General features: G+C 38.5%; 1 protein-coding gene across 2 annotated transcripts; it reads right to left on the reverse strand.

Annotated features, from left to right (window-relative positions):
• Positions 1-34: 34 nt before the first annotated feature.
• PSMG2 (proteasome assembly chaperone 2) lies at positions 35-26,652 on the reverse strand. 2 transcript variants are annotated; one of them, XM_036244822.1, is made up of 7 exons: positions 26,517-26,652; positions 23,322-23,493; positions 19,523-19,581; positions 13,435-13,553; positions 12,074-12,247; positions 1,004-1,124; positions 35-160 (listed from the first exon to the last, which is right to left on the reverse strand). In XM_036244822.1, exons 1-7 carry the CDS (start codon positions 26,571-26,573, stop codon positions 68-70), a joined length of 795 nt encoding a protein of 264 aa, XP_036100715.1. In that variant the 5' UTR covers positions 26,574-26,652; the 3' UTR covers positions 35-67. The 2 variants fall into 2 exon arrangements, with proteins under 2 accessions (XP_036100715.1, XP_036100716.1); XM_036244823.1 differs by lacking the exon at positions 26,517-26,652 and adding an exon at positions 22,949-23,039 and having other exon boundaries at positions 37-160; positions 23,322-23,435.
• Positions 26,653-26,950: the final 298 nt, after the last annotated feature.

Below are 26,950 nucleotides of genomic sequence, written 5' to 3' on the forward strand. Positions count from 1 at the left end.
TACAGTTGTTTAACAGCTATATTGGTAATAAGTGTCTTGGGACATAAGGTATAAAACTGAAAACAGATCAAAAAAGCGCAGGGGGAAGACCACTACCAAAGAGTAACCTCCAAGAACTTGGCATTTTCCATGGCAAGGCGGACGCTTTGGGGTCATCACACTGTAAATGAAGAACAAAATATTTTAATCCTTCATCTTTACCACCAAATCACCTTTTAACATGTAAGTATTATAAAACTCTCCCTTCTCCAGTTTTTTTGGTTCCTTTTGGTTTTGACACTTTTAGCTGGGTTTTATTGTAAAGTAAAACAAAGGAATACATTTCTATGTCTTTATGTCAACTTAAGATAAATTTCCTCAAGTTTCAAATCATAAAAGTAAGTCAGAAAGGCTGTGGATAGATTCCATCAAGTAAAATCAGATTAAAAAGAAATAGGGGTTTAAGAAAATGGTGGTGTGTATCAATTTGTTCTTAGCAAAAGCATGAATTAAAAAGACAGTTACCTACCATATAAAACAGTCTTATGTGACTTCTGTTATACCTAAAGGCTAACTAATTTCCCCAGGTGTGGACGCTCTTATTTCATAATAGAGATAAGTTTTTTAATTATAATGAATATTCAATAGCTACAGTATTGCTCTCATAGCAATACCTTTGGTTTCCTTAAAAAAAAAAAAAAAAAAGATAGAAATCCTGAATTCCAAAAAGAACTTGTTTATTCTTGTAAGAATCTGTCTGATACAAATGCAACATGAGCAATAAATACAATGAAGTACTTAAGATATTCCTTTTTTGGAAAATCAGCCTTAACAAAACAACTGGAGACAACAGGTTGGTTAACTACCCTCCTTTCAAAAGTTCAGCTAAAATAAATTTTATGTAGAGATACATTTATCCAACATAAACTTTTACTTATTTGGTGTACTTATACAGCATATAAAATACAAGTTTATGATTACATAACCAGAGAAATCAAGAGGCTTAAGCTGTAGGAAAACTCACATGTGGTTTGATTATCTGAAGCCATTCATTAAGATACTCAACAAGACCGAATGCATCTGGGATATTGTCTCCTTCTGAAACAAATTTCAGCAGAACTGCCATTGGGATTTCTTCAGAACAGCTATAATAATTAAAGAAAAAAATAAATAAGTATTCTCTGATATAAGACACTGAGATTCCAGTGTGTCTGTCTTTATAGCTAAGGTATCTTCCAGATTTTAGGCAAGATGTCCCATCATGAGATCACTTATTTATTTCCTTTTGCCCAGATATATTCTTCTGCTTGTGGGGACAGAACTAGGAGCTATGTAATGCCCACCCTAGACATGTGCAAGATTGTGCCTCATACCAAAACTACATGAAAAACCATCCTTGCTGGTTTTGCTCAGTGGTTAGAGTGTTGGCCGGCAGACTGAAGGGTTGTAGGTTCAATTCCCAGTCAATGGCACGTACCTGGGTTGCAGGTTTGATCCCCAACCCCAGTCAGGGTTGTGCAGGAGGCAACCAGTCTATGTGTCTCTCTTACATTGATGTTTCTCTCTCTCCCTCCCTCCTGCCCTTCCACTCTATCTCTATCTAGAAATCAATGGAAAAATATTCTCAGGAGAGGATTTACAAAAAAACAAACAAAAAACCATCTTTCTACCCTTGGTTATAGATTATGAGGTATTTTCTGATCTACTCCCCAAACCTACTGTAGAAACAGCTATTTTCAGAAGCACCACAGTAAAGAGATGGAAAGATTCTAACAACTTATTATTCAAAAGCAGTGAAAGAAAACTGTACAATAGAATATAGGGGGAAAAAAACCTTATTACTTCTTACACGTATTGAATGATTATTATGTGCTTAGCAGTCTGCATATTTTATGATTCAATCCCTACAACAATCCTTGAGAAACTTACAATTACATCCATTTCATAAATGAATTAGTTTGGAACAATGGGAACAAAGACAGAATACTTGGATTCAAATTCTAGCTCTGCCACTAACCAGATATGTTGGGCAAGTTACTTAATCAAGGCTTTAGTCTTCCTCATCTGTAAAAGAGGGATCACAATAGAACAGACCTCAAAGGTTGTTGTGAGGGTAATAGGTAATAGTGACGGCAAAGTGCTTAAAACAGTGCCCTTAATTAAATTAACTGAGATAACTGAGGTTTCTAGACATTTCAAGATAGTTAACATGCTCACAGTTCTATATCTAGGAAGTGGCAGATGTGGAACTTGAACCTAGGTCTTTCTGACTCTAACACATAAGTCTCCTAACTGTTTTGCTAGTAACAAGATGGAGATCAAGCAATGCAAAAAGCTTCCTGTTTGCCAACAAAAGCAAAAGTCATTTCTATCACCTAAAATCAAGTACTACAAGAAAAGCTATGCCAAAACTTAAGAGCACATGACCGACAGAGAGCTACAGATTTAAGATGCGAAGGAGACTCTTAACATGTAGGTTCAAAAGTCTTATATTTACAAGGAGAGCCTATCACAGCATTTCAGTCTATAAAAATTAGAAACTGGAAGTTACTAGTACTAATTATACCATCTCAGTACACAGTTCTGAAATATCTTAGGGACTCTCTGGCTTTGAACTGTAAGCTGTGATGGCTCAGAAGATTCTAGTTCCTTAACAGTCATGCTATGATAGCCTTAGAAAAAGCTCATGCCTAGAGAAAGCTAGTCACCCTGGCTGTGCTTTCATTTTAAATGAAGTGCTGGGGTATGCATGGTCCTGAACTTACAGTACCTCATACTACTACTTTGTAACACAAATAGCAGAATGGTTTTAATACCATCCTCTGGTCCTCTCTGTAAAAAAGAAAGGTGAAAAGTGACTGATTTTACTACTTTTTGTGACACTAAAATCTAACACATGAAATATATCCGTTACTAAATTACAAATGTACTTCTATTCCAATTAAATACAGGAGAGGGCAAAAGTAGGTTTACAGTCGTTTGTATGGAAAATACAATAGTTAATACATAATAATACAAGAATAAATTGTTTGACGTACTCACAACTGTAAACCTACTTTTACCACCCCTGTATAAGGGATCTCAGGTCAGTCACACCACTGTCACCATCTATTATTAGAGTAATATTATCTTTTCCAGAGATCAGAATATATATTTTTTCTGATAATAATAAGGCAAAATATGTATTTCACAAAAAAATTTAGTAAATAATCATAATATGCACTGAGGGAGAAAAAAGGATTCAAATAGTATAAATCATGATTTTTGTCAATTTCAAAAATTCTTTATTGCAATGAATGTAAAACTGCAATGAACATTAAATACAGGTCTGGTTATAGATGAATAAAAGAAAATCGATTTTGTGAGAAACATCTTCAAATAAGATGAATTTTAAAGCTATGTTTTGTTTTATCTTGTAGATACATATATTAAATTCAACTATATTTTAAAGAATTTTGGGAGAAAACATAAAAAAACTATTAGTGGTAGTTATTTTTGAGTGATCATACTTTTTAAAAAATATATATTTTTATTGATTTTAGAAAGGAAGGGAGAGGGAGAGATAGAAATATCGATTAGAGAGAAAACACATAGATTGGTTGCCTCCTGCGTGACCTGGACCAGGGCCGGGGAATTGAACCTGCAACTCAGGTGCGTGCCGTTGACTGGAAATGAACCCTTCGCCCTTTGGTCTGCAGATCAGTGCTCTAACCGCTAAGCAAAACTGGCCAGGGCTAGAACTGAGTATTTTAAATGTTTCTTTTGACTATTCCACATTTTTCCAAATGTTCTATAATGAATATGTCAAAGTTTTATATTATTTTTTGGTTATTATTGCTAGCTTTTATAATATTTTCTGTTATGTGGCTAAGTTGATAGCTACCCAGAAGTTGTTTGGCCTCATATAGTTTCACCCTACATATGTGAGGCTCAGAGTTCAGAAAAATACTAAGGGAGATCCCTAGAGCTAGCTCTTCTTCTGGATTTCTGCCTTATACTTTCCAGTTCTGGAGTTCAGAGTGCGAGATGGATAGGGCATCAAGGAATGAGCCAGGCAAGAAGATCCTGGTGGGCCTTGTATGGTATGTTAAGGATTATAAACCAGATTATAAGAAAGGAAGTAAATTGCTAATGGATTTTACTCAGAGAGTGTTGTGATCAGTTTTACATTTTAGAAAGCTAATTCTAACAATACTCAGATGGATCAGAGTGGGTCAGAATGGAAGAGGCAGGGGCATCAATTAGATCTTGACAGCAGTTTTTATGGGATTCAATGTGTTCCATTGCCATGTAGAATAAGAAGGTAGCCATCTGCAAACCAGAAAGAGGGCCCTCACCAGAACCCAACCACGTTGGCTCCATGATTTTGGATTTCTACACTCTAAAACTGTGAGGAAATAAATTTCTGTTAAGTCCTCCAGTCTATGGTATTTTTTTATGGCAACCCAAGCACATTAATACAGCAACCTAAGCCACAAATAATGTGGTTTGAATGAAACACAACAATGATTCAAAGTTGGTGGTTTGCAAAGCAGGTGCAGAGAATGATCAGGTAGCCAGGACTTCTAAGCTGTGGTAAGAGAACAGTTGAAGTGATTATATATGATATGATATGATATGATATGATATGATATGATATGATGATATATGATATGATACATGATACAATATGATACAAATTATATGGAATAAGCTAGGCTGGAAAAGAATTAAAAACACAAATGGACTACGATTAAAAAAGAGAAGTTGAAGGAAGTAATGATTTTAATGAGAACAGAGTAGGTTTTCAGGGAAAAGAGAAAGCTGGAATGATACGCAAGTATGGCCAGAGATAAAAATCAGTTGTAATGGGGGAAAAAAGTTAAAATGCAATGCTTGGATCATGTGTGAGAGAGAAGTTTTAAATATTTTCAGAAAGAAAGCAGAGGCATAAGTCATTACAAATAACAAGGAACAGGATCAACTTTTAGACAAAGAATAAAGTTTACTGGGTCCTGAACCATGGGTGCTAAACACTAATATGAAGTGGTTAAAAGTACAAGATTTGATGCCCTGGCTGGTGTGGCTCAGTTGGTTGGAGCCTTGTCCCATATACCAAGAGGTTATGGGTTCAATTCCTGGTCAGGGTACATACCTAGGTTGCAGGTTCGATCCCCTATTGGGGGATACGTGGAAGGCAACTGACCGATGTTCTCTTTCACACTGATGTATTTTTTTTTTCTCTCTCTTTCTTCCCCTCTCTTGCAAATCGATAAGCATATCCTCAGGTGAGAATTTAAGTAAGTAAATGAATGAATGAATGAATGAATGAATGCATGCTGGAGTTGGGGCCACATGCCTTTGTTTGAATCCTGGCTCTGCCACTCACTACCCATGTGGCTTTTAGTAGTAATTTAACCTTTCTGCTCTGCAATTATCTTATAAATAATATGTGGTTAATACCAATACATATCTATATGTTTATTGTGAGAATTAATAACTTAATACATGTAAGGTACACAGAACAAGTACCAGGTGCATAATTTCGACTACCACATATTACTATTACTACTATCATGACTTTTTCAGATTATGCAAAAGTCATATAATATAGAGTTTAGAGCAAGTAAACCAGTCAATATAATTTGCAATGCTAGGCTTATACTCCTGAAATTTATTAGGTTATGTAAGGAGGCAGATTTATTGGTTGAGTTTGGGGAAATATTTTTTCTAGGGTTAGCTCTGACCAACTCTCTAAAGCCACTATTCAGGGCACCAGAGGCACATCACTCATCCATCTCTCTTTGTGGGAGAGTGGAGAATAGATTATATGAGCCCTAGAAGCAGCAGAAGCCACCCTCTAAACAGTTTCCCTACTCCTTCCCATAACCACTGGCTCTGTCTTCCATGAACTTATCAGGTATATCAATCTCTAGCAAGGAGGAAGAGTCAAGAGGAATTAAAGCAAACAGCAAGGCCAATTGGTTAGCCCCAAACTTAGCCTCAGGAATTATGAAACAGGGGGCAAAGAGATAAGGCAGGTAAAAATAAGGATAGTGTAAGTATCTACAAATCTGATGACCACATGTGGACATATTAATCAATTTTTAAAGGAGCTAAAAGGCCCAGCTGGTGTGGTTCAGTGGATTGTGCGTCACCCCATGGACTGAGAAGTCCAGGTTCGATTTCCAGTCAGGGCACATTCCCAGGTTGCAGGCTCGATCCTCAGCAGGGGGGCATGAGAAACATTGATGTTTCTCATGTCAATGTTTCTATTTCTCCCTTTCTCTCTCTAAAACAAGCAATAAAAACATATTTAAATAAATAAATATAAAGGGGTCAAGAGAATAAAGATCTCTTTCTAATTTTCATCTTTACTTTCACTTTCCTCTGAAATGTTCATGATTCCTAAAGATTAATCAAGAGTGACTGTAGACTTCCGGTCAAGATGGCGGTGTAGGTAAACGTGGTATCGTGTCCTCCCACAACCACATCAAAGTTACAACTAAACTACAGAACAACCATCATTCCAAACTGCCTGAAATCAAGCCGAACGGAGGTCCTGCAACTATGGAATTAAATCAGCAGCCACATCCAGACTGGTAGGAAGGGCGGCGGTGCGACGGGCTGGTCGGGCTGGTCGCACACCCACATGTGGTGGATAAAATCAGGAGGCTCCCGCGGCTGGGAAGGTCCTTCCTGAGGTCTGAGGGGTCCCCGTCCCACACCAGGTGCCCCGCTCAGGGTTCCAGTGCCAGGAGGAGAATCCCCATCACTTCTGGCTGGAAAAACCAGCGGAAACTGAGGCTCAGGGAAGCTGACACGGCTGGAGCCCCAGGCAGCTCCCTAAAGGGCCCGCGCACTCTCGGACTCTCTCCCTCTAAGCTTGGAGGGGAGGCAGCTTGAGGGGCGCCAGAGACATACAGGAAAGAACTGAGCTGTTTGGCACTGGAGCAAGGGCTGGAGAGGGGGCTTTCTCGGGGACAAACGTGCTGTAAGAGGCCTTTGTTCCTTTGGTGAGCCTTTCCCGCGGGCGGCAGACAGTCTCCATATCTGGGACTCCAGCAACCTGGCTCACACTGGTAGCCCCGCCCTGCTGACTCCCTGAGGCCCCACCCCGCCCCACACAACTTTCAAGCCCACCCAAGCTGTTGCCACTTGCTTAACCATAGGATTGGCCGGTCTTGGATCCTGCTTCAGGTTTTTCCTAAATTCTTTCAAACGAGCAGCATCTGGTCTCAGCGAGCCCCATACCTCTCATTAAGTAATACACTGAAACAAACACAGGGAGGCAGCCAAAATGAGGAGACAAAGAAACAGGTCCCAAATGAAAGAACAGAACAAAACCCCAATAAAAGAACTAAGCGAAATGGAGATAAGCAACCTAACAGATACTGAGTTCAAAATACTGCTTATAAGGATGCTCAATGAACTCAGTGAGAACCTCAGTGAACTTAGGGAGGGCCTCAAGAGCATAAAAAAGGACCAGTTAGAAATCATGGATGCACAGTTAGAATTGAAGGAGGCATTAACTGAAATAAAGAATCATTTACACAGCTTCATTAATAGAGGATGTAAATCCAAGGAGCAAACCACTGATTTGGAATATAAGGAAGCAAAAAATGCCCAATCAGAACAGCAAAAAGAAAAAAGAATCCAAAAAAATGAGGATAGTGTAAGGAGCCTCTGGGACAACTTCAAGCGTGCCAACATTCGCATCTTGGGGGTGCCGGAAGGAGAAGAGAGAGAACAAGAAATTGAAAACCTGTTTGAAACAATAATGGCAGAAAACTTTCCTAACTTGGTGAAGGAAACAGACATACAAGTCCAGGAAGCAGAGAGAGTCCCAAACAAGATGAACCCCAAGAGGCCAACACCAAGACACATCATCATCAAAATGCAAAAGGTTCAAGACAAAGAGAGAATCTTAAAAGCAGCAAGAGAAAGGCAGCTAGTTACCTACAAGGGAGTTCCCATTAGTCTGTCAGCTGATTTCTCAAAAGAAACTTTGCAGGCCAGAAGGGAGTGGCAAGAAATATTCAGAGTGATGAAAACCAAGAACCTACAACCAAAATTACTCTATCCTGCAAAGCTGTCATTTAGAATCGATGGACAAATAAAAACTTTCCCAGACAAAAAAAAGTTAAAGGAGTTCATCACCACCAAACCGTTATTATATGAAATGATGAAGGGTCTTTTTGAAGAAAAAGATAAAATGTATGAACAAACAAAATGGCAATGAATACATATCTATCAACAATGGAATCTACAAACAAAATGAACAGGTAGAACAGAAACATTCTCATAGATACAGGGAACATTTTGTTGGTTGCCAGTTGGGAGGGGGGGTTGGGGGAATGGGTGAAAAAGGTGAAGGGATTAAGAAGCATAAATTCATTGCTAGACTGACAAACCTCAAAGGGAAAGGGGTTGGGAGGGTGGGAAGAAATAAACCAAAGAACTTATATGCATAACCAATGGACACAGACAATAGTGTGGGAAAAGATGGGAGGGGGGCGGGAGTGGGGAGGAGGGGGTCAATGGGGGGAAAATGTGGAACATATGTAATACATTTTACATCCAACAATAAAGATTTGAAAAAAAAAAAAAAAAGAGTGACTGTAGAGGATTTAAAAGGCAAATGCAAAAAAATAATTATAAACCTATGTTATTAGGCACACAATGTATAAAGATATAATCTGTGATGAAAATATCATAATGGGTGAGAGGGAAGTGTGCTAGGAGTAGTTTTTGTATGCAACTGAAGTTGTCAATATCAGTTCAAATTAGATTGTTGTAACTTTAGTAAGTTATAGAAACCATAAAGCAAAAATCTATAGAATGTACACAAAAGGAAATGTGAAGAAAATCAAAACATGGCAGTACAAAAAAACAGCTAGGCACAAAAGAAGGCAGTAATGGAGGAAATGAAGAACAAAAAAGCTGTAAGACACAAAGAAAACAAATAGCAAAATAACAGAAATCCTTATCAGTATTTTTAATGAAAATGGGTTAACTTTACAATCAAAAGACAGAGATTGCCAGAATATATAAAAACACATGATCCGCCCTGGCCGGTTTGGCTCAGCGGTTAGAGCGTCGGCCTGCGGTCCGGAGAGACCCGGGTTCGGTTCCCGCTAGGGGCACGTGCTTCGGTTGCAGTTTGTCCCCGGCCCTGGTTGGTTGTGCGGGTGGCGGCCACTTGATGTGTCCCTTTCACATTGATGTTTCTCTCTCTCTCTCTCTTCCTCTCTCTCCCTCCCACTCTATCTGTACAAAAAATGGAGAAATGTCCTCGGGTGAGGATTAAAAAAAAAAAAAAACAAACACATGATCCAACTATGTGCTGTCTACAAGAGATTCACTTACGATCTAAGGACACACAATTTGAAAGTGAAAAGATGGAAAAAGATATTACATACAAATAGTAACCCAAGAGAGCAGGATGGCTATACTAATATAAAATAGATTTCAAATAAAAAACTGTTACAAGAAACAAAGATATGTATTTGATAAAAGGGTCAATTCATCAATAAGATTAAACAAATATAACTGCATGACATTAGAAATTAACAACAGAAGGAAAACTGGGAAATTCACAAATATGTGGAAATTAAACATTCTCAAACATCCAATGGATCAAAGAAATCACAAGGGATTTAATAATTTTTATTGATTTTTAGAGAGCAAGGAAGGGAGAGGGAGAGAGAGATAGAAACATCGATGAGAAAAAACAATGATTGGCCTCCTCCTGCATGCCCCCCACTGGGGATTTGGCCCACAACATGGGCATGTGCCCTGACCGGGAATCGAACCAGCCACCTCTTGGTGCATGGGTCAATGCTCAACCACTGAGCCACACCGGGCAGGCAATCACAAGGTATTTAGCTGAAGAACTGTATTATATTTGGAGATGAAAAACCTTACAACACAGAAAAAAAAATCACAAGGGAAAGTAGAAAATACTTAAGAGATAAAGGAAAATGAAAACTCATATACTTTATTTTTTTACTGTATTAAAATTTTTTTTCTATATTGATTTTAGAGAGAGAGGAAGGGAGAGGGAGAGTTAGAAACATTGATGAGAGAAAACATCAACTGGCTGCCTCCTGCAGGCCCCCCACCAGGGATCTGCCCCACAACCTGGGCATGTGCCCTGACTGGGAATCGAACTGGTGAACTCTTTCTTGGTGCATGGGTCGATGCTGAACCACTGAGCCACACTGGCTGGGCGAAAACTCATATACTTTAGCAAAAGCAATATTAAGAGGGTAATTTGTAGGTGTAAATGCATATATTAAAAATAAGACATTTCTCAAATCAATAAACTAAATTTACATGTTAGGAACTAGAAAAGGAAGAGCAAATTAAATCCAAAGCTGGCAAGAGGAAGAAAATAAGAAAAATTAGTGTGGAGGCCCTGGTTGGTGTGGTTCAGTTGGTTTAGCATCCTCTGGTGCACCAAAAGGTTGCGGGGTCAATTCCTGGTCAGGGCACATACCCAGTTTGTGGGTTCGATCCCCGGTTGGGCGCATGCCAGAGGCAACCAACTGATGTATCTCTCTCTCTCTCTTTCACTTGGTCTCTCTTCCTCCCTGTCTAAAATTAATTTAAAAAAACTTGTTTTAAAGAGAGATTAGAGTGGAGATAAATAAAATAGAGAGCATAAAAACAAGATAAAAAAAATCAATAAAACCAAAAGCTAGTTATTTAAAAAGATCAACAAAATTGACAAATATTTAGCTAGAATGACTAAGAATGAGAGAAGACTCAAATTACTAAATTCAGACATAAAAGTGAGGCCATTACCACTGATTTTACAGATACAAAATAGGAGTTATTTAATGAGACAGATTTTCTATTTAGAATGATGACAATGTTTTGAAAGTGGTGATGGGCACACAACACTGTGAATGTATTTTTGTTTTTGAATTATTTTTTCTTTATTGATTTTAGAGAGAGAGGAAGGAAGATAGAGACATCGATGAGAGAACACCGAAAGGCCGCCTCCTACATGCCCCCCGCCAATGGATCAAGCCCACCAGCCGGGCACGTGCCCTGACCGGGAATCGAACCAGCAACCTCTTTTTTTTTTTTTATCCTCACCAGAGGACATTTTTCCATTTTTTGTACAGGTAGAGTGGGAGGGAGAGAGAGGAACAGAGAGAGAGAGAGAAACATCGATGTGAAAGGAACACATCGAGTGGCTGCCACCCGCACAACCGACCAGGGCCGGGGACAAACTGTAACCGAGGTACGCGCCCTTAGCGGGAACCGAACCCGGGTCTCTCAGGACCGCAGGCCGACGCTCTAACTGCTGAGCCAAACCGGCCAGGGCATAAAGACAATATTTTAATACCTTTTTTTTTTTTTTGGTACGTGCCCCTGGCAGGAACCGAACCCAGGACTCTCTGGACCGCAGGCCGACGCTCAAACTGCTGAGCCAAACTGGCCAGGGCTCAAATAATTTTTTTTTTTTTTTTTTATCCTCAACCGAGGACACTTTCCCATTTTTTGTTCAGGTAGAGTGGGAGGGAGAGAGAGGAACAGAGAGAGAGAGAGAAACATCGATGTGAAAGGAACACATCGAGTGGCTGCCACCCGCACGACCGACAAGGGCCGGGGACAAACTGCAACCGAGGTACGTGCCCTTAGCGGGAACCGAACCCGGGTCTCTCAGGACCGCAGGTCGACGCTCTAACCGCTGAGCCAAACCGGCCAGGGCTCGAACCAGCAACCTCTTGGTGCATGTGTTAATACTCAACCACTGAGCCACATTAGCCAGGCTGTGAATGTATTTAATGTCACTTAATTGTACACTTAAAAATGGTTAATGTTATGTATACTGTACTACAATTAAAAAAAAAAAGATTAGAGAGGTTGCATAGAACAAGTATCAGGATCCCTAACATGCTACACATAATAAAGCATTAAATAAGGCTTTTTAGGAACTTATTCTCCTATAACCAAATTTCAATCTTTTCCCTGATGCAATTTCTATTTTATAAACCTGTATTTCAAAGTTCTAATAAATAATCCAACATTCTCTCAATTACCTTCCTTTTATTTTAAAATAGGGAGGGGAGCAAATGAACAAAGAGGCAAACAAACTCACCTTTCATCATAGAGTGTTTTTGTGATACCTCCTCCAGGTATTCGGATGCAAAACTCAGAATCGTCTATTTCAGGAATGCATGGGCTTTTTTCCATTTCTTCCCAGTTAAGGCATTTTATTTGATTTTGAACACTTTTTTGCAGGGAAGGTGTAAGTAGGTACCTAAAGGGAGTACTAGAAACAATTACATAATTAACTTTATACAAACTCACAAATATAAACATCAAGGCAAAAGTCAGTTCTTTTAGCAAAAATTACCTTGTTCTCTATATATTCTATTATACAAGTCAAATCTAAGTTTTAGCAATAACAACAACAAAAAAATACTGCTCTGATGTGCTATTTACAGAGAAACCGTAAAGAGATAGGAAAATTTTAACTAAGGCAAGGCCACCATGAAGATAAATCTACTTCCCACACCTGTGCTCCTTTCTGGTCATGAGGCCTAATTGTGAGATTCCCAGAAATTAGCTCCAGTTTTGAAAGGTTACTCTTGGCTAATATTTTTCATCATGATTTAATAGGTGCATAAATGATAATACAATAAAATAGATTATATTTCTATCTCTTGGATGCTTTGTCTTATATTTAAGAATTCAGTTTGACATGCCTAAAAACTATACTTAAAAGCAACTGAATTTCTGCAAAAATAAATGGTTGAATATATGAAAGTAAATAGAAATATCAACCCAACTTTTCAAAAATTATCAACCAATTAAGTCTAGGTACCCTTTCTCCTCTTTCTTTTCATAGCTGAGCTCTGTGATATTGCCATGCACGATTCCACACAATCAAAGCACAGTTCTAGAACCATCTCGATTCCACACAATCAAAGCACAGTTCTAGAACCATCTCTATCTTTACACCAAAGCTTTCCTTGTGCCCCAACTATAGAACTAAAAGATTCTACCTTACTGTACTCCCTCATATCTCTTGACTTTCTTTCTAAATTCCAGGGAGGAGAGGTAAGGATACACATGACTTATAAAACTTATTTTAGCCCTGGCCAATTTTGCTCAGTGGTTAGAGCGTCGGCTGGCAGACCAATGAGTTGTGGGTTTGATTCCGGCCAAGGACACGTATTTCAGTTGCGGTTTGTTCCTGGCCCTGGTTGGGGTCGTGCAGGAGGTAACTAGTGGATGTGGCTCTATCGCACTGATGTTTCTCTCTGTCTCTCTCCCCATCCCTCCTACTCTATCTGATGATAAATAGAAAAATATCCTCACATGAGGAATAAAAATCAAAACAACAACAAAAAAACCCCCAAAACAATAAACTTATTTTAACTTTTTATAAATAGATAAATCATCATAATACTGCATAATCATAACAAAAATATTTTTTCAAAGGCAAAAACATACCTGCAAAGCTGTAGATCATTACGGTGATATGAATGACTGCTCGAGAGAACAATAACTTTGGCACAGTTACTACTTTTCACCCAGGAAAGCAGTTTTTCACAGAATGGCTTTGATTTATACTTTGTATACATTGAAAGAAAAGAAAAACCTAAGTAAGATCTTAGAGTATAGTAAGAGTATTCTATATATTTCATCAACTGTATGTGATGATATAAAATTTAAATATACTAAAATTAGAATTATTTTTAGATCCATAAACTGAAGGTGAAAAATGAAGAGCAATGAATTATCTATCTTATCTTTACAATTTAGAAATAAATTGTGTAGAATCTAGATTTTTTAAAAAATTCTATTTTGACTGACAAAGAAAAAATTCCCAGTATTCTAATTAAGTAATCCATTGTTACTTTAGAACTACCACATGATCATCTGTGAGATGTTCTTGTTGGAAATTTCTGACCTGAATTTAATCATGAGGAAACAATTAGGTGAATCCAGAACACCAAACATCTGATCTTGCTTTCTCAAAGAAGTCAATAGTACGAAGACCAGAAAGAGGAGGAGAGCCAGTTCTACACTGAAGAATACCAACTAAAAATATGTAACAGCCATTTGCAACATGTGAACCTTGAATGGACCCATAATTGAAGGATATTTTGAAGTCAGGGAATCTGAATATGATGGATGATACTACCGAAAAATTCATTAAATGCTAACTTTTTTAGGTGTGATAATGGTGTTGTGGTTGTGAAGAATAATGTCCTTGTTCTTGAAAGATATGTGCTAAAGTATTTGGGGGCTAAAATATGATGTCACTAGCCTATTTTTGGATTGTTTGGCAAAAGAAAACTGTACGTACATGCACAGAGAGAGAATTAAGCAAGTGTGGCTACACATTAACATCTTGGTTAACATGGAATGTAGGTTATAAAATTATGAAAAGGAGAACCTACTTTATGGAAACTTCACAGACTATTAATAAAATAATTATTCAATAAAACTTAAAATGCAGATAAGAAATGGCTAACTTTTAAAAATAGGAGTGTTGGATAGTATAATGGTTTAGAAAGACAGATTCTGAAATCAGGCTGCTTGGTCTAGAACGCTGGCTCCACTTCCTACATACTATATGTCTCAGACAAATTGCTTAACCTTTCAGTATTTCAGTTTTCACATTTGTAAAATGAGGATAATGTTAGTACCTGGCTTCATACAATTATTTTAAGGATTGAGTAATGCATATAGAGTACTCAGGTGCAAAGTATCAATGGCTCAACAAATGTTTGCTACTTTGAAATCACTCATTTTTACATATACCAATATTTTCACTTAAAAGTGTTTAAACTGCCTATCTTAATTCTTGAACTTACACTGATAATAGTGTGAAAAAAGTGAACCAAAAAGTCACATGACAAAATGTAAAAATGTTACCAAATCTTATGGCAAAACTTTGGGTATGATGTTAACCTAAGAAAGTAAAGAGTGATTGAAATATAAATATTAAAATAATCATACTATTCACGATAGCCTAAAACTGAAAAATATCAAATGCTCCATTAACAGTATTTATTTATATAGCAGAATCCTACATAGAGGTGAGAATAAACAAACTACCTCTACCTGCAATAACATAAACGAACCTGACAAATAAAACGTTGAGTAAAAGGAAGCTAGATATAAAGAACTACATACGGCCCTGGACGGTTTGGCTCAGGAGTTAGAGTGTCGGCCCGCGGACCAGAAACCTGGGCTTGGTTCCTGCTAAGGGCAAGTACCTAAGTTGCAGTTTGTCCTCGTCCCCAGTTGGGGTTGTGTAGGTGGCAACCAGTCAATATGCCTCTCTCACATCGATGTTTCTCTCTCTCTCTTCCTCCCTCTCTCCCTCCCACTCTATCTGAAGATAAATGCAAAAATGTCCTCGGGTGAGGATAAAAAAAAAAGGAAGTACATATGAAAGAGTCCATTTATATGATGCTACTACTAGGAGAGGGCTCGGGGGAGGGCCCCTGGGACGTTGATAAATTTCTAACCTCCTATACAGATGGTACCTTAATCTATTCAAAATTTATTGAGAGCTTCTCTATATGTAGAGTACTATTTTAGAAGTTGGGGATATTAAGAGTTAATGATACATCATCACTTCTCTCAGAAAACTTGCTTTCTATTAGAAGTAGACATTAACCATATATGTGACATGGCAGGTAGTGATGAATTGTGAAGAAAACTAGCACAGGATAAGATGATAGAAAGGGTGGTGGAGGAAGGCCTTTCTGAAGAGGTAACATTTAGGCAAAGACTAAAGGAAGCAAACCATTTAGGTATTGAGGGGGAAAGTATTCCAGGCAGAGAAATTAGTGTGAAGACTCTGAGACAGGAAAAAGCTTAATCTGTTTGAACAACACAGGGAGGCCAGTGGCTGAAACAGGTAGGGTGAGCAAAAGGGGGAAATAGGCAATGAACACAGAGGAATGGCTGGAGGTTAGATTAGGTAGAACAGCTGTTAAATAGAACTCTGCAATAATGGAAATACTCTTTATGGCAAGTGCTTGCCACATGTGGCTATGGAGAACTTGAAATGCAGCTAGAATGATGGAGAACTAAAATTTTAGTTTTATTTACTTTTAATTAAAAAGAATCAAAATTTATTTTTTAAATTTATTTTTATTGTTGAAAGTATTACAGATGTGCCTTTTTCTCCCACTGACACCCTCCTCCCCATTCCTGGCCCTGACTTTGACCTCACTGTTGTCTGTGTCCCTTGTTTACACACATACACATATCAGTTCTTTGGTTTATCATTTCCTACCCTCCCCACCCCCCTTCCCGCTAAGGTTTGTCAGTCTGTTCCCTACTTCCATGTCTCTGGATCTATTTTGTTTATCACCTTATTTTATTCATTATATTCCATAAATAAGTGAGATCATGTGATAATTGTCTTTCTCTGACTGGCTTATTTCACTTAGCATAATATTCTCCAGGTACCTCCATGTTGTCTCAAAGGGTAAGAGATCTTTTTCTTTTTTTTTATCCTCACTGGAGGATATTTTTTCCATTTATCTTCAGATAGAATGCGGGGGGGGGGGGGGGGAGGAGAGGGAGAGGGAAAAAGGGAGAGACAGAGAGAGAAACATTGATGTGAGAGAGACACATCAACTGGCTGCGTCCCACATGACCCCGACCAGGGCTGGGAATGAACTGCAACTGAGGTATGTGCTGTGTGCCCTTGACCAGCACATACCCAAGATTCACAGGTTGGTCGGCTGATGCTCTAATGGTTAGTAACTGCTGAACCAACCCAGTCAGGGCAAGATCTTTCTTTCTTATAGCTGCATTGCATTCCATTGTGTAAATGTATCCTTGGCAATTATGCTCTCCCATATAGTGGGTTCCCTTTCCATTTTGATGCTTGTTTCTTTTGCTGCGCAGATTTTTAGTTTGATGCAGTCCCACTTATTTTTTCCTTTGTTTCTCTGGCCCTAGGCAATGTATCAGTGAAAATTCTACTTCATCTGATGCCTTCAATTTTGATGCCTACATTTTCTTCTAGGATTTTTATGGTTTCACAACTTATATTTAAGTCTTGTACCCATTTTGAATTTATTCTTGTGTATGGTGTAAGTTGGTGGTCTAGTTTCATTTTTTTGTATGTACCTGTCCAATTTTGCCAAGACCATTTGTTGAAGAGACTATCTTTACTCCATTTTATGTTTTTGGCTTCTTTAACAAATAATTAAGCATACTGTCTTGGGTCGATTTCGGGGTTCTCTGTTTTGTTCCAATGATCTATGTCTGTTCTTGTGCCAGTAACAGGCTGCTGTGATTACAGTGGCTTTGTAGTATAACCTGATATCTGGTATTGTGATCTCTCCAAATTTGTTCATTTTCAAGGTGCTGTGGCTATTTGTTCCATATAAGCTTCTGGAGTTTTTGTTCTAGCTCTGTGAAGTATGCCACTGGTATTTTAATAGGGACTGTATAGATAGCATTGGGTAGTATGAACATTTTAATGATGTTAATTCTTCCAATCCACGAACGTGGTATATGCTTCCACTTTTTTTATATCTGCCTCTATTTCTTTTTTCAATTTTCTGTAGTTTTCTGAGAACAGGTCTTTTACCTCCTTGGCTAAGTTTATTCCTACATAACTTAATTGGCTCCAGAGCCTCCACCGATGCTTGAGGGTGGTGCTCAGCTTCCGAGGCTGCTTCTGCTGGGGGCACAGATGCCTCAGCAGCATAGCTACTGTGTGCTGGCCCAAGTTGGCAGAGTGGGGGCCACTGGTCCAATGGTGCAAGGTGCAATCATGGCCACGGGGTGCTGGACCCTAGCCACTCCTTGCTGCCTCTTCCCAGGGAGGTCCCAGTGGGTCTTCCAAAATGGCGGGGTCTTCTAGCCCCAAGTGGGTAGAAGCACTTTGCTAAGCAATACATAGTGGTAGCCAGCTGCTGCCCTGTTCTCAGCACCAAAACTGTCTGCCCTAAGTTTCCACACTGCTGTGTTAATTCTCACCCACCTTCATACCCACTTATACTCTGTTGCACTCACTCACCCTCTCAAAAGACTCACCTATGCTCTGGTCCTGCCCATTGCTATGTTCCTTCTCTAATGAATCAAAATGTAAACAATTACATGTGGCCAGTGGCTACCATATCAGTGCAAATGCAGGGCCTGATAGGACATGGTAAGGGCTGTGAATTCACTCTGAATAAGATAGGAAGCCACTAAAAGGTTTTTTGAAGGGAGAAGTGATGTGATTTCATTTAGCTTTAAAGGATCATTGATGGTGCTATTTGCAAAAAAGACAATTAAGTGTTTGTAAGAGGTGGGTGGTGCAAGAATAGAATCAGGGGTGTGAGAGATGAGAGAGTTTTGGACTACAGTGGTAGCAACTGGATGCAGAATATATTTTGATATACAAATAATTTATATGTAGATGCCAATAGCTGAAACGTAATACAAATGAAATAAGCCTATAATATTCCCATACCTAAATTTTTTCAGCAATTCTACCTGAATCGGGACTATGTAAGACCCAAGCTACATATCCTAATTCCTTTCAATATAACCATAAAATAATGGTAGCACCTCTGAAATGTTATGAGATTCTTTCACTATAGATTCAGACCTTTCTTAACTGTATATACAGTAAAAAGATCAGAAGTAACTTTTGACTCAATTCTTAATGATATTAACTTAATATGTTCTCATTATATTTTACTTTAATAAATTTAAAAAGACATACAAATGGCCAAGAGACATATGAAGAAACGCTCAACATCACTAATCATCAGAGAGATGCAAATTAAAACAACTATGAGATATCACCTGACACCTGTCAGAATGGCAGCCATCAACAAATCATCAAACAACAAGTGTTGGTGAGGGGACTCTAGTACACTGCTGGTGGGAATGCAGACTGATGCAGCTACTGTGGAAAACACCATGGTGTTACCTCAAAAAGTTAAAAATTGAACTTCCATTTGACCCAGTGATCCCATTTCTAGGAATATACCCTAAGAAATGTGAAACACCAATCAGAAAGAATATATGTACTCCTATGTTCATAGCAGCACTATTTACAATAGCTAAGATCTGGAAACAACCCAAGTGTCCATCAGTAGATGAGTGGATTAAAAAGCTGTGGTACATGTACACAATGGAATACTATGCAGCTGTAAGAAAGAAAGAGCTCTTATCCTTTGAGATGGCATGGAAGGACCTAGAGAGTATTATGCTAAGTGAAACAAGCCAAGCAGAGAAAGACAAATATCAAATGATCTCACTTATTTGTGGAATATAATGAACTAAACAAACTGCTGAACAAAATTAACCCAAAGACACAGAAGTGGGGTACAGACTGACAAGTCTCGGGGGGGGGGGGTTTGTGTGGGAAGAGATAAACCATAGAACTTACATGCATGTATGCATGACCAATGAACATAGACAACAAAGCTGGGGATAGGGCAGGGGGGGGGGAGGAGGGTGTCAATGGGGGGAAAATGAGAAATATCTGTAACAAAAACAAATTAATAAAAAATCAAAAAAAAAAGAAAAAAGAAATTTAAAAAGGCAAATATAACATACCAACCTTAATAAAAATAGATCTTAACTGAAGAACCACTAGCTTCCTTGAAGGCAATGAATATACTGCAAAGACAAGAAGAAAATGAAATCATATAATAGTTAAAATGAGGGAGTTATAGAAATAAAATTATTGCCCAGTCCCTGTGGCTCAGTGGACTGAGTACCGTCCCATGAACCAAGAAGTCGCCGGCTGAATTCCCAGTTGGGGCACATGCCTAGGTTTCAAGCTCAATCCCCAGTAGGGGGCATGCAGGAGGTGGTTAATTGATGTTTTTATCTCTCCCTTCATTTCTTGCTAAAATCAATAAAAACATATTAAAAAAAACAAAACTCATCTGCTAAAAAAATGAAATAAAAAAGAAATAAAATTATTAGCCACCCAAGTGCCCATCAACAGATGAATAGATAAAAAAGTTGTGATACATATATACAATGTAATATTACTCAGTTATAAAAGAGAATGAAATCTTAACATTTGCCACAGCATGGATGGACCTAGAGAGTATTATGCTAAGTGAAATAAGTCGGACATAGAAAGACAAGTATCTTATGATTTCATTTGTAAGTGGAATCTAAAGAGCAAAATAAACAAACAAACAAACAAAATAGAAACAGACTCGTAGATACAGAGAACAGGCTGATGGTTGCCAGAGGAGAGAAGGTTGGGGGGCTGGATGAAAAAAGTCAAGGGATTATGAACTACAAATTGGTAGTCACAAAATGGTCCCAGGAATGTAAAGTACAGCATGGGAAATACAATCATTAATACTGTAATAACTATGTATAGTGTCAGGTGTGTACTTAAAATATTAGGGGAACTACTTTGTAAACTATATGACTGAGTACCCACTATGCTGTATTCCTGAAACTAATATGAAATAATATTGAATGTAAAGTATAATAGAAATATAAAATTTTAAAAGAGAAAAATTAATGTGAAAATTAAAATTGAATTGTAAGAACTTTTGTGTCTAAATATTTTCAATAATTAAAATGAAGCTATGCACTATATCTTTTGATTAAAGTAAAGCATTTTATTTTTATTTATTTGTTTTTGTTAATTCCCACCTGAGGATTTTGTTGTTACTCCTCATCAGAGGATATTTTTCCATTGATTTTTTTTTTTTTTTTTTTTTTTTTTTTAGAGAGAGTAGGAGAGGGAGAGAGAGAGAGAACCATAGATATGAGAGACCCACATCAATTGGTTCCTTTCTGCTTGTGTCCCAACTAGGGACCAAGAATTGAACCTACAACCCAGGTACATGCCCTTGACTAACACTCAAACCCAAGACCCTTTAGTAGGTGGGCCAATGCTCTAATTACTCAGCCATGCTGGCCAGGGCAAAGTAAAGCATTTTAAAGTACCTTAAAATGTACCTATGGGCTTTATTCTACAGAATATATTCATTTCTGAAAAGCTAAGTGTAAGAAAATTTAAAAATTTATTTTTTTTCTGACTTTGAATATAAAACCAAAGAAGTAGTCCTGGCTGGTGTGGCTCAGTTGGTTGGAGCGTCGCCCCATGTATCAAAGGGTCACAAGTTCAAGTCCCAGTTAGGGCACACACCCAGGTTGCAGGTTTGATCTCTGGTTGAGGAGCATTAAGGAGGCAAGCAATCTATGTTTCTCTTTTTCATGGATGATGTTTCTCTTCCTCTCCCTTACTTTCTCTCTTAAAAATCAAAATAGAATAAAGAAGTATTCCCTTAGAAATTTCTGGCATTACCACAAATAAAATAATTCTTAAGGACATATTCAGTTTCTGATATTCTCCCTTCTTTTCCCTAGAAAACAGTAACACTCATTGGGGTTAACAGAAGAATAAAATGAAGGAGAATGTTAGCCATATAATAAAATCAATAAAACATATTTAAAAAGAAGAAGAAACTGCTGCTCTGGCCTGTTTGGCTCAGCAGTTAGAGCAGTTTGGCCTTCAGACCAAAGGGACGCAGGTTCAATTCTGGCTCAAGGGCATGTACCTGGGTTGCAAGTTTGATCTCTGGCCCTGGCAGGAGGCAACCAATTGAAGTGTCTCTCTTACATTTATGTTTCTCTCTCTCTCTCCTTCCTCTCCACTCTATCTAGAAATCAATGGAAAAATATCCTTGGGTGAGGATTAAAAAAAGAAACTGCTATTGCTAATTTTGTTAAATGTGATGGTATTTTAGCTATTTAAGAAATGTTCTTAAAAGATAAAGAGATGCATACTTACATATTTGGGGGTGAAATGTCATGATGTCTATAATTTATTTCAAAATATTTCATCTTAAAAAAAAAATAGATTAAAGAACTATATCCAATTGACTTGCTGCCAGTTTGTGTCAGTAGAAAGCCAGTGGGTCCTCCACTACAGCGAAGGTGCATTAGCAGGGTGGTATGGTGCTTAAGAGTCAGGTCTTAGGGATCAAAATGCTTCCAATAGACACTCAGTTACACTAATTATTAACCATGTCACCTTAACTTCTCTGTGCAATGGTTTGTTTCTTCATCAAAAAAACTATTAATGGAGTAATTGTGAGAATTAAATGAGTTAACACATGTAAATGCACATAGTATAGACAATAATAAATGATAGTTATTATCATTTGTGGAAGTATAGAAATTCTAGTTCTAACATTTATAGTCCTTTAGACTTTAAGGCAATAACTGAAATTGTACCTTGTATTAACAAAGCCATCTTTCCTGCAGAAACATCAATATTAAGGTTATTTTTTTAAAGTGTTTTTCATTATCACAAGCTAATGACATGATTAATAAGACTGATGAAAAAACAAAATGCTTTTTCATTTGTCTTTCAATCCATTAATGGTCTTTATGGTCCTCTATCACCTCTTGACTTTGACCTTAAAATGGTAAAAGAAGATTGAGAGGCCAACAAAGGAACTAGTCATCAAATGAAGTAAACGGATGCTCCTGTGCTTCATGATCAATAGCTTTTCTCTTACTCACTCAGTACAGTGTACCATTATAAACAAACAGTGGTTAGTGCAATAAAAACTGTTCCCTGTGCCCTGGCCAGTTTGCTCAGTGGTTAGAGCGTTGGCCTGTGGTCCAGAGAGACCCTGGTTCGATTCTCGCTAAGGGCACGTACCTTGGTTGCAGTTTGTCCCCGGCCCTGGTTGGGTCATGCGGGTGGCAACCACTCGATGTGTCCCTTTCACATCGATGTTTCTCTCTCTCTCCCTCCCACTCTATCTGAACAAAAAATGGAAAAATGTCCTCGGGTGAGGATTAAAAAAAAAAACTGTTCCCTGTTTAAGGCTGACAGTCCAATGAGAAATTATGGAGAGCTATGGCATGGGAAAGGCCTACACCAACAAGCAGCATTAGGCAACTCAATCGTTCCAAGCCTTATTGATACCATATTATGGATTCCATAATAATGTGAGAGGATGACTGAGGCTTAGGATGAGATAGCACACATACTAACCATACTGAGGACTGAGCCCAGTGGAATACTCTTTTTCTCCTTTCCTGGAATTATTGATGCTTACACATGCCAGTAAGAACAGAAAATAAAACTGAAGATAAAAGAAAAAATAAAAAACCCAGGTTAAAAAAATAAAAATCTCAAATTCTATCCAAAGACACAAGTACAATCACATCTCTCATTGGAGTTGCCATTTACAAAGGCTAAGAACTAAAACCAGGATATAAAAGAATAGGACAATCTTACTTGGTACTCAATTATGCACAAAGCTGGCACCAAATAAATGTTTACCACAAAACAGTGTCTATAAAGTCTATTTCTAATTAACACAACTCTACATTGTAGTAGAATAAAATATGCTGGTCTTACATACCTTCAGCATTTATACTGAGTTCTGTCGAATTTTCTTCTGATGTTGCATATGGATTGTTTCCAACCATCGGCACAAGACAATCCGTATAGAAGTAACCAATCTTACACATATTCAGTGTAGAAATAATCAGATCTATTGCAAGCTGGCCAACATTTCCAACAGATACTGCTGGCTGAATTCATTTAAAAAAAAAAAAAGTTCATTAAGGCATCAACATAGCAGCACTTTTAGAAGTTTAGACAGAAGAATATAATCACAGTACTAGTACTGAATGTTTATGCTCAGGTGCATCATTACTACATACTAATTCTTTCATTAACTGCAGTGTCAGCAGGGGGCCTCCTCCACCTTTGAGATTACTGATTTAACACTTATTGAACACCTGTGTGTCAATCACTACTCTAGGCACTGGGAATTCAGTAACACAAATCAACAGAAGTTCCTGCCCTGATGGAGCTTCCACTGTAGTGAGAAAGCAGTTTACCAGTAATAAAATAAATAGTAAACTATACAGTGGTAAGTACTATGGACAAAAATTAAGTGACGGTGTGTGTATATTTGTTTGGCTGTAATTTTAAACATGTTGGTCAAGTAAAGAGTCACTTCAGGTGTCAAGAAACTATGTAAGGGAGAGAGCCACACAAAGACTGGGGAAAGAATATTTCAGGCAGTGGGAAAGCAAGTGTAAAGGCTGTGAGGTATGAACAAGAGTGCCCTTGGGTCTTCTATTTGCTCTGTTAGTAGTGCCTAAAGGTTGCAGTGAGCTCATTTTCACACTAAAACCACACACTCAAATTTATCCCCATGACTGCAAATAGACCAATTGCCAAATTTCTAGCTACAGCCTGAAACACTTATCTGAACTCCAGAGCCTAATGGATATCTCCCCATGGTTATGTCACAGGTAATTCACATTCGACATGTACAATATTAAACTTTTGCCCACACTTGTCCATTATGTATTTCAGAAAAGGGCAATAATTATTGAACCAATTACTTAAACCAGGAAACTTCTGCCCTTTCTTTTACCAATCATGTCTAATACATGACTAATTTTCATTGATTATATATGTATTTTTTTGCCTTCGTCATATTTTTTGGGTCCTTCAGAGTGGTCTCCCACTTTTCAGTGCTGTCATCTATTAATGTCCTAGTTATCTCCTGTAATTTCTTTTCCTCTTCTCAAAGATTTTGCTACTTTGGTTAGACCTTCACTCTTCCTGTATGATCCATCTTTTCCTCACTACTGGATTCTTCCCATCAGTATATACACATGCTCTACTATCTTTCCTACTAAATAAACATCCTTTGATCCCACATAGTCCTTAGCTACTACCTCACTTCTAGGGTATCCCTCCACAGCCCCAATTCCCCACAGTTGTCCACTAAAACAGAAACAGAAACTTTATTTCTAAATTAATGAACAAATCCATACATATAAATGTCTCCATCTCTTCTCCCATTTATTCAACCCACTCTAATATGTCTTCTCTTTTCACCACTCCACTGGAAAGTTTGTCAAGGTCACCACCAATAATCTTTTAGACATTACTTTCTTTATAAAGCTTTTTTTTTTTTCCTGCCAGGTATCTTCTGCAAGATACTTTGTTCCCTTTTGTGATTAATAAATATTTTTCAGGGAGTTTTTTTGAAATTATGTAAAACTTCCTTCCTCAGAACACTATCACACACTAATTTTAGCATTCATTGATATTTTTTGAATGCATTATGATGAAAATTGCCAGTTATTTTTCTATTATGATCATTCTTTTGTAATTGACACATAACACTGTATCAATTTTAGATATACAAGGTAATTGATATATATATTACATATATACATACATACATACAGGGGTGGGCAAACATAGGGTTACAGATATAATACAAATAAATAATATAATAATAAATAATACAAGAATAAACTGTTTCCCTACTCACGACTATAAACCTACGTTTGCCCACCCCTGTATATTGTGAAATGATGACCAAATACGTTTAGTTTAAGATCCGTCACCCCAGTTACGATTTTTTTCTTGTGATGAGAGCTTTTAATATTTACTCTCTTAACAACTTTCAAATATACAATACAGTATTTTTAACTATAGTTACCATGCTGTACATCCCAGTACTTCTAACTGAAGGTTTGTACCTTTTGACTACTTTCACCCATTTCACACAACCACCCCTCCATCTGTTCTCTGCAGATATGTTTGGTGGGGTTTTCGTTTTTTCTTTTTAAGATTCCACATAGGAAGATTTTCTTAACAGGTCCTCTTATCCCTCCTCTCCCAATAAATCCCCAGGCCTTTCAATATCTTTTAAAAACTTCTGTCCCACAAAACTTCTGTCTCAGTATTTAATGCCTTTATTGATTTACGTGCTTCCCCTAGGCTTTGTAAAACTCCTCGAGGACAAGGACCTAGTGTTGTTTTTTTTTATCTTCACCGAGGACATTTTTCCATTTTTGTTCAGATAGAGTGGTAGGGAGAGAGAGGAAGAGAGAGAGAAACATCAACGTGAAAGGGACACATCCAGTGGCTGTCACCCACACGACCAATCAGGGCCGGGCACAAGCTGCAACCGAGGTACGTGCCCTCAGCGGAACCGAGGCCGGGTCTCTGAACCGCAGGCCCACGCTCTAACCGCTGAGCCAAACCTGCCAGGGCCAAGGACCTAATCTTATTCTAATATTTTCACATAACAATGTTTATTGAAACAATGAATGAACATGGGCAATTGTAAAAGCAATAAAAGCATGTTAGCTACTGGTAAAGTTACCTTTATTACCCTATCGGTTAATGACAATGACTTGATTGCTTAAGGGTGACTCTAAAACTAGTTGAGGAACTGTTTTTCTAGAATAAAATGTAAAGGGAATGTCCCGTACAACATATGTACAACGTATCTGTAATATCCAAACACATCACGTTGCAGTCAACAAAGACTACAAACTGTAGACTTAGATACAAGGTTTGGTGATAGCACCAACAAAGTAATATTTGGACCGCCGCCTCCAGAGACAACCTCCCCACATTTTCGGCGCAGGTTGAAAACCTGAAATAGAAACAAGTACTCTCTTTCTCCCGGGATCGGGCGACACGCCCCAAGTTGGGGTGACGACACTGCAGGCGCCTTCCGGGGGTCAGTGGCCCTAAGTCGGGCTGTGGACAGTTCGCAAAAGCGGGGACTCACCATCAGGAGGGTGAAACCCGTGAGGTCGCAGACCGACTCTCCGCAGGGAACAAACATGGTCACACAGAAGCGGGAGGTAATCACCCGCCAGGGAGGAACGAAAGAGGTGGGAAAGCGAAAACCCCCAAGCGTGGGCTACGTCTGCGTAGAGAAGTCTCTGGAGCTCCGCGCGACGCAGGTGCCGCGAGACCTGGCGGACGGGGTCCTTCGAGTCCCTAAGCACGGGGTCCTGAAGGTCCGTCCAACTACTGCCGGTCCGGAGGCAGAAAGTCAGGCATTGGGGTGCGCCGAGGTCATGAGGTGGGAGCCATGAAGGAGGGGAAGAGGCTGGTGGAGGAGATCAGGCAGGGCGGGGGACAACCCCGAGGCCTGGTTGGCCAGCACCGTTTCAAAACAACTGTTGGGCGCCACCTCCGCGGCAGCCTCGCCTCCTG

The sequence above is a fragment of the Molossus molossus genome, unplaced genomic scaffold (genome assembly GCF_014108415.1).
Source record: "Molossus molossus isolate mMolMol1 unplaced genomic scaffold, mMolMol1.p scaffold_m16_p_6, whole genome shotgun sequence".
Taxonomy (NCBI): Eukaryota; Metazoa; Chordata; class Mammalia; order Chiroptera; family Molossidae; genus Molossus; species Molossus molossus.

Excerpts from the sequence above, each read along its gene's own strand:
- PSMG2 (XM_036244822.1), bottom strand. The coding sequence starts at position 26,573 with ATGTTTGTTCCCTGCGGAGAGTCGGTCTGCGACCTCACGGGTTTCACC. Across the intron at positions 19,582-23,321 it reads ACTCAGTATAAATGCTGAAG|TATATTCATTGCCTTCAAGG; the intron begins GTATGTAAGACC and ends TTGTCTTTGCAG. Across the intron at positions 1,125-12,073 it reads AAAACACTCTATGATGAAAG|CTGTTCTGAAGAAATCCCAA; the intron begins GTGAGTTTGTTT and ends TAATTATTATAG.